This window comes from Chroicocephalus ridibundus, chromosome 1, assembly GCF_963924245.1.
Source record: "Chroicocephalus ridibundus chromosome 1, bChrRid1.1, whole genome shotgun sequence".
Classification (NCBI taxonomy): domain Eukaryota; kingdom Metazoa; phylum Chordata; class Aves; order Charadriiformes; family Laridae; genus Chroicocephalus; species Chroicocephalus ridibundus.
The window spans coordinates 154,982,564-154,994,722 of record NC_086284.1 but is presented as its reverse complement, the minus strand read 5'-3'; the positions used below and the strand labels follow the sequence as shown (position 1 = coordinate 154,994,722).

At 39.6% G+C, this 12,159-nt stretch overlaps 1 protein-coding gene across 11 annotated transcripts in view; it reads right to left on the bottom strand.

The window, feature by feature from the left end:
• RESF1 (retroelement silencing factor 1) overlaps positions 1-12,159 on the bottom strand; it is a 70,007-nt gene that overhangs the window by 28,942 nt on the left and 28,906 nt on the right. For 3 of the 11 annotated variants that reach the window (XM_063319297.1, XM_063319283.1, XM_063319306.1), the window contains 3 exons: positions 6,320-11,724; positions 5,478-5,564; positions 2,462-3,672 (listed from right to left, as the gene is read on the bottom strand). In XM_063319297.1, the coding sequence (XP_063175367.1) occupies positions 3,530-3,672; positions 5,478-5,564; positions 6,320-11,690 (5,601 nt within the window). In that variant the 5' untranslated portion in view covers positions 11,691-11,724 and the 3' untranslated portion in view covers positions 2,462-3,529. The other 8 variants (XR_010068994.1, XR_010068991.1, XM_063319344.1 and 5 more) reach the window with 6 other exon arrangements.

The following is a 12,159-nucleotide window of genomic DNA, read 5'->3' as shown; positions in this document are numbered from 1 at the left end:
GTCTACAGAATCTGTCATCTCATCATAAAAGGTCATCAGGTTGTTCAGGTGTGATTTACCCTTTCTAAATCCGCACTGACTGTTCCAAATTACCTTATCCTTACTGTACTTGGGTAGTCATGGCTTCAAGGATTATTCTATAATCTACCCAAAGAAAAAGCCCAGCCTCCTGTAGTTCTGTGGGCTGTCTTCTTGTCTTTGAAAATGGGTGACAAATGACATTTATCTTTCTACATTTATAAGGAACCTCATCCATGACTCTCTTAGGGCACAAAGGCAAGAATGATAAAAGTGGTAGCTCTTCCTACTGACACAGAAAGTTTCCTAGAAAGGAATGGAAAGAGAGAAGATAGACACCAAGAGGACAGGATGTTCCACACCCACATCTTACAGTTTTCTATCTGTCAGGGCTCAGCAAGGACCAACAGCTCCCCGAGGGCCAGGGGCCAGAAGCCGAGGGAGATATCACAGCTGGTAAGGCAGGGGCCTCACCAGCCAAGGCCTCATCCCCACAGCACCCAAAGAGAGGGATGGTAACCAGGGTCAGGCCAGAGTCCAGATCACCAGACAAGCTTGAAGTGATGAAGGAAGGCCAATGAGAAGCTCATAAGTCAATCTGCAGGCTAGGATCAGATCCAATGACGGTAACCAGGGTCAGACATAGTCATGATTGACAGGCAGATTCATAGTAATAACATAACCTGAGTCCAGGCAGGAAGACCATCCATGGGTCAGGGTCTGGATCAACAGGCAATTTCCATGCCCACACAGAAGCATGACTGTAACAGGCAGACCCTGAACATCACTGAGGCAGGGACTGAAGCCCTGGCTTGAACTTAAGAGTTCCTGGGCCCACAGAGCAGAGGGGTGGCAGTAGATGTCCCACAGATGGATGATCGGGACTATTAAAAACTATTAGTGCTCTCAGAGCCATGACAGGTTCGTACAAAGTAACCCCACTGGTGACATTCATATTACAAGTCCTTTCAAGTACAGGCAACACACAAGACAACAGGCACATGTCACATCCAGGGTAAGTACCTTCACTGCTAGTGAATGCCCTCATGCTCACATTTGCTTCAAACAACATAGTAGTCATTTTTTCACAGTAGCCACATCTAGGTGGATGTCAGCATCTTGCCTGTCCAAGGTCAAGGGCTTGCTGTAGCATCATGGCTTCAGTCAGCCCCACAAGGAGCAGGAGAAATGGCAATAAAATAAGAACATCTGGCACAGTCCTCTTAGCATGCAGGCGCATGCAGCAATGATGCAGTCAGTGCAGCACAGGGTAGAGGCCAGCCATAAATGCTAAGTACTTTAAGTGCAAAACCGTACAGGATAGCTGCTGAGCCAACACATGAACCAAGCAGAAAGAATGTGGCCAGTCTATCCCAAAGATCCTATCCATACCAAAGCAGTGTAGGCACAAGTCACCATGTAAACACGGTCACAGAGCCAAGATTCACTCCTTGGTATAAGGGAGGAAGATGATGTAGCTGTATCCACTGAGACTCAAAACTGGCATTCTCATTTATTGGGTGCCAGGGTCATTAAGTAAGCTTCTCCAAATATTTAGAATATAATCATCATGGATCAATAGATTGAATAATTTCCTATTGAAAAGAATTCACTCAAGCATTAAAGTCAGCTTCATGTATCATTATGCAGAACAAAAACACAAATAAATTCTTGACAGGAACTATGTGTTGTTCGTACTGGGTACACTTAAGGCTACAATGAACCTTCCTTGATACGGGCAATATAATACAGGTGCTAAACTCCCAAGACAATGTAAAATAAAACCTTATCAGAGTTCCAACATTATTACAAAATTCTCCAATGGTAACTTTCTCCACAGACTACTAGCTGGGCATCCAGCCAGAAAAAAACCCCAACACAATAAAAAAAGTCTAAGTTATCAGGATAGCTGTGCCAGGCAGGAAGGGAGTCAAAAACCTCCCAAATAGTTCCCTGGTTTGAGAGAAGAAATGTATACATGATGGATAGGGAGGACTTCCTTCTCCCAAAAAAGCCAATTTTTAATTCAGCATGCAGATAAGGCTAGGAAATGATAATGTTATGCTCTACTGGGTAATTATATCCAAGATGCCTACAAGCATATCTCTTCAGGAATGAAATAGTACTGAAGGCTTTTTAAGTACTCATGCCAATCAATTCCCAACTCTAAGTCAGAGCAGGACGAAAAAAAAAGATGCTGAAAAGAAAAACATTCTGTTATGTTTTCTGAAGGACAAGTACATCCTGTTAGGAGTTCATTAGAAAAAGCTTGGACTCAAGTCCAGTTTTCACTTGCAACTATGAAACTTTTTAAGAAGGATGATCTTGCACTTATTTTAAAGCTGCTCTTTGTCTACGGGAATATCTTCAATGCTGATTTAACTAACTGCAATAAACACAAATTTATACTTTTAAACCAAAAAAAAGACAAGGCATAGCCTTCAAAAGTTTATTTCAAGTATAAAAATCGTTCAGTGAAATATCTACAGTTTTTACTTTCAGTATAAAGGTTTAAACAGATAGAAAGAATAAAGTCCAAATTTCTGGAAAAATATGACTCAATTCAAAATTCTGAACAATAATGAAAAGGCACTTAAACAAAAGATATCCAGCAACAAATATAACTCTTATGTTACAGTGAAAGTGTAGTCAAACATCATCTAACACTTTACAAAGAACTTAATTACAGTCTGGTTAAAGTGAGCAAGGTAGTCCAGACAAGAGTGAATTCAAACTCCCTGCACTTCAACAATCACACTTTTCTTTCAAGTGTAAAGAAAGCGGAGAGTGAAAAAAAAGCACGAAGTCTTCGGTCAACTATCAGTTTACAGCATTGTGTTCAGATGAAGGACTTAGAGTCCAATTTGTACAAAGTTCCACAAAAAGAAATGTAAGAAAACTGGGTAGCAGCATAAATACTTCATGGTATCCCCTGATCTGTATGTTTGAGGATTTTAGATTTGTATTCCCAGTATAAAGAGAAAAGAAAGATTCTACAAAAAAAGAAAGTCTTGTCAGAAGCACATCAATCAGACTACCATAAGTAGAAAATAAGCATAAGGAGAAAATAAAGGTGTAATGCTTGGAAATCCACTGGAATTCCTTTCCAGTAGGAATATTTTTCTACTGCCAGCAATGGAAAATACAACAAGTTTTCCAGAATGAGAAAAGAAAACAGACTATGACAATTTACATGTGTTTGAGGTTTTTTTGGTCAGGATCTCCTGTAACTTTAAAAAAAAAAATTCACATACACCAAAAAAAATAATACAATGGCATTTTCACCACTAAAGCGTATTTGGGATTCGTGCAATAAATACGGAATAAGATCCCAATCATTCACAAATGAGGCAAAACGGGGGAGGGGGGGAGACGACACTGCCAACACCCAAAAAAATATATCTTTTTTTTTTTTTACAGTTATTCAGAAATTTAAAAGAAAAAAAGGATTTTAATGTTGGCATTTTTCCCCCAGTGATACTGAATTAGACCTGTGACACAAGAGTGCTATTCAAGGCTTTTGCATCTTTTTTTCCAGATACATTTTCCTGAAGGTCCGAAACATCTCTTTTGAGTCTTTGATTGGAATGTGAAGAGCCTCACCATCTCCATCCAGGATCTGCATAGCTGTATCAAGTGGAATACTGTCCTCAGCTGAAAGACAGAGAACCAGGTTAAAGCAAAAGTCTAAGAGTCTCAAATGATTCTACTCCTTATGCATGTGGTACTCAAGGCCACCCACTGTCAAAAAGGATGCCACAAACTTCCTTCCTAAAGCACCAGGCACCTCAGATTTAAATCAATCTCCAGTGCATCTTTAAGCACCAAATGGTCATTTGGCTGTCTTTGAAGAAGAGATTTCTAAAGAATATTAAGAAAGGTATGAATGAAAATATGCATTTGTGAAAGTAAGAGAAGAAACAAGAGGAAGGGCTAAAAGAATGGCAGACACCAAGAGCCAAGGACACGTTCAACAGCAATAAAAGATGTAAACACTGCAAAATGCATTGCCTGCATAAAGACCAAACACAGGTAACTTGGCAGCAGAGAACTTGCACTCTGCTAAGAGGAGGATGGCAACAAGGTTACAGCATGCTGAATGCACCATTTTGCTTCCTGCTAGACCAGTAGGAAAACAAGATTATAGCTAGAAAGATACCTAAAGCAAAGAAACAAAGATGGCATGGAGCAACCTCGTCCAAGATTTACAAAGGATGAAACAACAAAGTTCCTGAGATGAAAGATGCCGCTGTTGTAACTGTTGACTCCTAAGGGGTATAAAAGACCATCCAAAAAGTAATTTGCCAATCAAGAGAAATAAGGAAGATGTAGTAGTGGCACCACTTTTCCTCTGTGTGTCATACACATACAATCCTTCCCAGACTACAGAGACACAGCTGTCGGTGTTGTCCAAAAAGCAGATTTGTTGCCCAGTGTGCAATGAACCAATTCTCACACACACAGGAAAGATATTGCATTTTATTCAGGCCTGGGTGCTCAGTGGATTTCCACAAATCAAGCAAACCCAATGCCCATTTCCTCATTATACTTATGCACAAATGTTACAAGGTAGTACATTCCCAATTACAATGATTGGTTAGTAATTTAAATATAATTATATCATCTGGTGTGTCATTCTCTTCAATCACTGCACCTCCATAGAGGAAGGGTCTTCACCTGGGCAAGGGTCTTCTTGACCTGTGGGTGTATGTTTTAATATTATAATGAAGACAGTTCAGTTAAGGACACCTGGACTTTGGTTTTCACTGCCATATTGGCATTGTTTGTAGAAACATCTTGATTAGATGTTCATTTAAGGTCTTAGTGTCCCAGGTAGACTAAGTAATTAGGCTACAGATGTTCCTTCAAACAATTCCCTTTGATCCACTCCTTAGCAACTACTGAGCAACTACCTACAGTCCTTATCTATAGAGCCAATACATAAAGCTTGATTAACTACAGAGCCACGGTTAACTTTAAATTCGATGATAGATACCACTGGTACTTGTAAGCACAGGTATATGTGTGGACAGCGTCGGCTTACTGTGAAAACCAAATAAAAACAAAAATCACTTTCTGTTTTTATAGTCTCACACTACATCACTACGTTTTGTTATGCCACTGCCTCCATTTTAAAGTGGGAAAGAGCGAGCTTGGTCTTTACCATCAGTTCAAAACTGTACTTGAATTTTGTCACCAGTGCTAACTCCAATTCAATTCAACCGCACATATGTATGCAGGAAAATTCCAATCTCCAACAACATATTCTTATGACAATAAAAATCTCCACAAATCTTTGAAACTCATACGTCTACGCTACGGTATCCACTTCAGCAGCAGAGCTAGTAAAGAGTAGGTTAAGATACCTCGTTAAGATTTTCTACTGTAAAGGAACACATAAAACCAAGCAAAGAGTATTTAACTTATATTTAAAAACAGATAATCAGAAGTCATCTCACCTGTAGAGATCTCTTCCAGCTTTTTTTGCTTCACTGAATCACATTTTAACCAATCTTCTTTTTTACTCTTGACACCTAAAGAGAAAACTTAAAAAATGTTTTTGAGGTTCTTATATGACAAGTTTTCATCGCTATTCAGCATCAAGTTTTAACACATATACTAGCACATGCAAAAGGAAATTGCCTTTGGGTGTGAAAACGACTGCAAGGGCTGGTATGTACAGCTTAAGATTTTGTTTTATTTAAAATCAAATATGGTATTTGACACAAACATGCTTCAAAACGCACCAGTAACACATCAGAAGACTGGGGATAGGGAAGAAGAGGAGGAAAAAAAGGCAGCTTAAAGCAAAGATGGCAAAGATTACAGAGTGCAGGATGTGTCTGGCCCAAGCCCTCCCTCTTCCTCAATGCTGCAAAAGATCTCTCCCTCCGCTCTCTACCCAGGCAGATTGATACACAACCAGGTGAACTCTGAATACAAATCAGATCACCTTTGCTAACAATCTGCTTTCTACAAACAAGCCAAGCTATCTTCCACGAGTAGGTTAAGAAAGCCTTCTCGTGAAGTTACCTGAAATGGCCATGCTCTAAACTACTCTAACTTTACTAGTTTATTTCTATAAAAGGAATAAAACATTAAATGGAAGGAAAAGTCAGTCTCGTGTTATTTTTCAGCTTAACACGCAGCTACAGTCTGTCAGAAAGCTAGCTATTTCAGCCTTCAGAGTCCCACATCTTCACTGCCTGTAGTTTTATGTAACATGAATTCAAAGAGGGGTACATACTTTTTACTTGCAAATTAATTTACTTAGAAATTAATAATCAAGATAGCACCATACCTGCCACAATGGCTTTCTCTCTCTCCAGGGAATTCTTTGCAGTTGAGCTTTCTTCATCGGTGGTTGGATTTCTGAACAGTATCTCTGGACACAGCTTAAATTCAAGTATCTCCTGTTTGCACGATTTGTCGACTTCTGAGACAGAAGCATCTCTTTTCACATCTGGGCTGTTCTGTGACACTTTGGCCTTACGATGCCAGACAGGTCTGACAGGTGACGTCTCCAATTTTGTCAAATAGATGCGTTCGTGTGCCATACGTTTAAATGCAACTCTGTTCAGGTAGTGTTTTTTCGGTTCCTTTTGAAGATGCAATTTTAATCTGTTATTTCTTCTATTTAAGTACAGCAGGTTTTTATCAGGAAACATTTTCTCAGAGCACTTGTCTTTGTTTTGACCATCGAGACGTCTCTCTTTATTAGAAAAGTAGTTTTTGGAGATGGTGGAAGACTGAGCTCTTTTTCTCTGTAGTTTAAGCACAGAGCGATCTGCTAATGAACTCTTCGGTTTCCGGCCATTTTCTCCATTCAATTTTTTAGCTTTGTCAGTATTTATCATGCAATTATGTGAAAGCTGCTTGGAATTCTTTGCTTCAGATTGATTCAGTCTTTCCTCTTCCACCTTTGTTTTCTTAACATCTCTCTTCCCAATCATATTTTCCTTCCTCTTCCGTTTGTACAACTGCTCCTGTGAAGAATGAACTTTCATAGATTTAGGCTGAGGATATTTGTGGTTTCTTGATTTTAAGTCTACAGTGCCCAGATTTGGGAACTTTATAGCATCAGCACAATAACTATTCAGCTTTTTGTATTCTAATTCTGCTGATAAATTGGCTTTCTCTTTGATGTTAGTTTCTACATCTTGCCCAAGTATCTCCTTTTGTTTCCTACAGTTCTGCTCTTCAGCTGAGTTCTCTTCACAGGTTTTAATTTTTTGTCCTTGATTGACTTTAGCGGGCTTCATTTCAACAGTTCCTGACTTTGTAAATTTGTCAATGTCTGTTTTGGATTTGATGGCCAAACCTGTTTTGGTTTTATCTTTTGAACAGCACTCCCTTTTGAAAACTCTCCTTTTCATTTTGGATAACTTTGTCACCTTGTCTGCATCTGTATGACCAGCTTTCTCCGACAACTCTTCTGAGACTGTCTGATGTTCTTTTTTGTCAGAATGAAATTCTATGCCCAACAATGGGGTTCCTCTGTCGACTTGCAGCTCTTCCTTCCAGCTGCTCCTTTTAGATTTATCAGCATCCTGGTTTTCAGAGGAATTAAGTGGTCCTTTTTTTCCCTGTTGTGTTGTAAGCGGTTTGTATTCATTATTCACCTTTAGCCTAGCATCTTTGTTCATTACAGAGGTGTATTTGCAACTGTCTTTTTCATTTTTGCTAACACTGTTTGGATTTTTTTCAGAAATTGGCAGGTTTTCCACTGCACAGTTGTTCTTCATTACAGCATCAGATTTACCATTGTTTTCTTGTATCTCTGCCGAGCTCGTATTTTCAGTTTTTGAAAGTTGATCGTTAGTTTCCTCTGAACCAGACATTCCAAATTCACAGGGCATTCCACATGCTCCAGATAAACAACACATTAAAGAACAATCTTTATTTCTTCTTTTTCTGGGGTTAGAGGCTTGTTGTAGTTTTTTTTTCTGCTCGCATAGACTCTGGCTAGGCTGAATACTGCCTTCAAGGTTCTCCCCCTCAGCTGAAGCCTTTTCTGACTGTTGACTCCCTACTCTCTTGCTGTCACCAGAGGAACAGTGGCTGTGTTCAGGCAGCAGTTCTTGCATCTGATCAGAGCTTAACACTACAATTTTTATCTGATCTACTGGGTCCTTCAAATGAGAATTCTTGTCACAAATTTGACTCTCTTTTTGAGGTTGATTCTCCATCCGCTCAGCCACAGAATCATTTTGTACTGCTTCTTTTGTTAGCACATCTGCATTTTCAATGCCATATGGAAACTCTTTCACTAGTTCAGACAGCTGATCACTTAGACATTTAATAGGTTCTGCTCCAAAAAGGTTAATCTCTTTTTCTGTGCTATATTTACCAGACATGCAGTTTTCTTTACTGTTGTCTCTTGGAACAGTGGAAGTATTTCTTGCAGCAGTTACGCCAATCAAGAGATCTAGTGAATTTTGAGCTAACTCCTGGTTTATACTAGCAAGAATTTCCAAGTCATTTTCAGGATGCTTGAAAGATGCATTGAATGACATTTTTTGTTCTGAGGCAGAAATTGTTTTAAGAGGATTGCCACTGCTTTCTTTCTCCCACTGACTAGTTGTGATACCATCCAAAATTTTACCTGCTTCACTCGTGCAGCTTGGTGATTCTACCAACATCTTTTGCAGTAAGCTGTCTCTTTGGGGAGTGATATTGCTCAGCTCATTTTTATCCAAGTCCAGACGTTGCTCCGTTTGCCTTGGGTCAGATGCATTTCCTTCTGATGAGGTACCATTTAATGCCTGTGTCTCAGGGACTGACCTGAACATACTTGCTATTTGTGGATTATAAGATGTATCACCTTCAACAAGAGAACATACACTAGAAATACAAAACATACGTTCTTCCAACACAGCTGTGGCTGTATCTCCTGTCTCTAACACACCTTGCTTGTTATTATGGTCTCTTATACCTTCTGGAAAGGTTTGACTAGAAGAATTTATGCCCAATGCAGGAGAAGGCTTGTTTTGTAATCCAAGTTGCAGATTTTCTCTAGCGTTTTGTGCCGATTGACTAACTTTCCTTTGGTTTTCATCACATGAATCACTTGCACTCACACTGTTTTTTACTATTCTGTTTCTATCAGTTAATTTGGTCTGTTGCAATTGTGAGTCCACTTTCTGTACCAGAACACAATCGCTGGGTGACAACCGAACAGCTTCTATTGTTCCTTTACTGGTATTTACCACACTTAAACCGTTTTTCCCCTCTTCTTGCAAGCTACATGTGCTTCCTGAATCAATCACTGGGTAGATTTTACCTGCAGACGTTGGACATTTGTCTACCTGCTCACTCTGTGTTTTCTGTTCAGAAAGTACCAAAGGAGAGACAACTGCAACTTGAAGTTCAAAATTTTTTATCAAATTGCAATTCAATGTATCAAGTTTTTGTCCTACAGAAGCAGTTGTTACAGGCAAAACTGCTTCGTCTGTACTAACCTGAACATTATTTTGTTCTCCATTTTTTGTGTTTTGGCTGTAAGGTGAAATCTGATTTGCTGTGGAGGTTTCATTTGACTGGGTATTTTGCACACTTACAGGTTCTGATGGATGCTTTCTCCACAAGCCCAGGCATGCAGTTAGCTCTTCCACAGAATAACCATAGTTGCTTTGTTTAAAAGACGTATTTTCGGTAAATGGCGTTTTTTTCTGAGCTACATCACTCTGGAATTTAGTTTCACCAGATTTAGTTGTTTCTGGTACAGGACAGTTTGTGTGAACCATAAATGCCTGCTCACCTTTCAAACTTTCTACATTCTCCTCACTTCCACCCAAGACAGGTATATCTACCAGCGGTTTTTCACTACACAGGAGGCTAGTTAGTATTTTATCAGCAGTAGCACCAGCTGTCTTCTCTTTCAGTACATTTGTGCTGCTCAATACGAACTGAAGAAATGATGAGTTCTTGGGGTTGGCTGGCGCATTCTTTGATGCAATTTTAATAGAGCTATTATCCACTCGATTAAAACATGAAGCATTGTTCAAGGATGTCACAGTTTTTTGAGAAGAGGCCAAGGCATCTGCATTGCTTTGTTCTGAGATGGGGGTGGGCTCAGTATTATTTAATTGAGCTGGGAGTTTGCTCTGAGAGAGAACAGGAGCAGAGCTTGATGAATGGCTTCCCTGCTCCACCTGAGGGTTACTTTGAGTCACCTCTAATCCTCTGTTATCAGCATTGGCTATGTTTTTGTCATTTCTTTCTTCAGGTGAAGAGTTAAGTATTTGACTCTCTGTCCTGGCTGTTTCAGATGGCGAAGGCAGTACATTTTGGTTGGGCACCCAATGCCCATTAGCAAGACTACTTTGATAACTTGGAAGAGGTGAGGGAGTACTCTTGTCATGTCCTGAAGCTGCTAAGAGTTTTCTTCTATAATTATGCATCCTTTCAAGCAGGATACACTTTTTTTTAATAGTGAGCAGCCTTTGAGCTTCCCAAGCTAGTGTGTCCTTTGTAATTGGTCTTCCATCTGCTGCTGCTGAAGAAATTTGAGAATTAACAGGTCCATTCATTAAATTACTAGTCTGGCTTTCCTGAACTGAAGCAGAATCCCTCAGTGGCTTTGAAGCAGCCATCGAAGAAAGAGTTTCCATTTCTTGCACAATATCATACAGTTCTTTGGGAATACCAGAGGATGGCACAGACGTTTCATTAAAAGGCTGATTTGCTGTCACATTTCCACTTGAATTACAGGCATTCCTAACAGATTGACTGACTTCTCCAGATTGCTGTTTCTGACAGTGCTGCTGAACACTGTTAAAACCAGAGGCAGTTTTTGGATCTGATAGGTGCCTCTGTTGGCCAAGAGTGTATCCATTAGGCACATTTTGAACTGCCTGTGGTACACCTATTGAAGGTTGTGCTGCAGCTCTTGAATCACAGTTGGCAGGCAAGAAAGATGGTGCAGAACATCCGCTAGGAGCTTCTGATCCCACCTGACTTGGCCGATACTGTAGCAGCTGTACGTTTGCTGCAGTATTATGATTCACCGAGTGTGAAACTTTAAATTGAGGGTTGGGATGATATAGTTGGTTTTGGACATGTTGCCCAGATGTACCAAGAGACATAGAATTATTCTGGGAATTAATGTTACTTTGATATAATATTGTAGTTCTCATAGAATTCTGCTGCTGTATTTGTGGCTGCACAGTGTAACTGTTTGTGGTGACATACTGATGTTCCCAAAGTACATTCCTCACATTATTTCCAGTGTTCATTTGAGAAGATGGGGGAGGTAACTTTCTATGGGAATAAGTGCAGGCATTAGAGTTTGGCCAAGAAGTCTGAGTGATCTCTGTCCGCAAACGCGATGTCTGATTGGGAGGCTTTGGAGCTATTGGCAGGCAAGACGGTGGACGTCTATCAACTAAGTATTTTGAGACAAAAAAATCGTTACCAGTTACAGATGCTCCTGGTAAGGCCTGATCTGAAGTTTTGAATCCTTCAGCATTTACAATAGGGAAGGCAACGGTGCTAGTTGGCAGATATGCCATTTGGTTATTGCCAGCATAAGTGCATGAATTTTTAGAGGAATAGGCATTTGTCTGAGGAAAAGTATGTGCATTAGAGAACAATTGATTGTAACATGCTTCTTCACTTTGCAGGTTCTTCTTTGCATCAGCATTCTGCGGTGGTCTTACATTCCAGTCCATCTTTTCTTGATTTCTTCAGCCAAAAACCAAAACGCTAAAAAAAGTAAAATCAAACCTAAATCTTTTGATCAAAACTGATGTCACTTACCACAAAGTGATTTAGAATGCATTATGAACAGAACCGTTGAACTTAAATTGCTAGGTAGAAAAGCAACTCCATTAGCAGATCCCATGGACATTGATGTTGTCAGTGTCAAGTTGCATAAATTATTTCCCAGAACACAGTTAAGGTACAAAAAGACAGAGCAGCAATTAACAAATCTATTGACTGTCTAATGAATAACAAAATCCTCATATTATTTTGCTAATTCTATCATCACCCAACTTTTAAATTTAACAATAGATTGCTATATTTACCTTCTCATCCAAAAAGCAATGGAAGAAACCCAATGTATTTGTATAACATGCTTAAGCAATGCTTAAGAGCCGAGCATAAGAAGCAACTACAGAACAAAACAAATATCAGAGT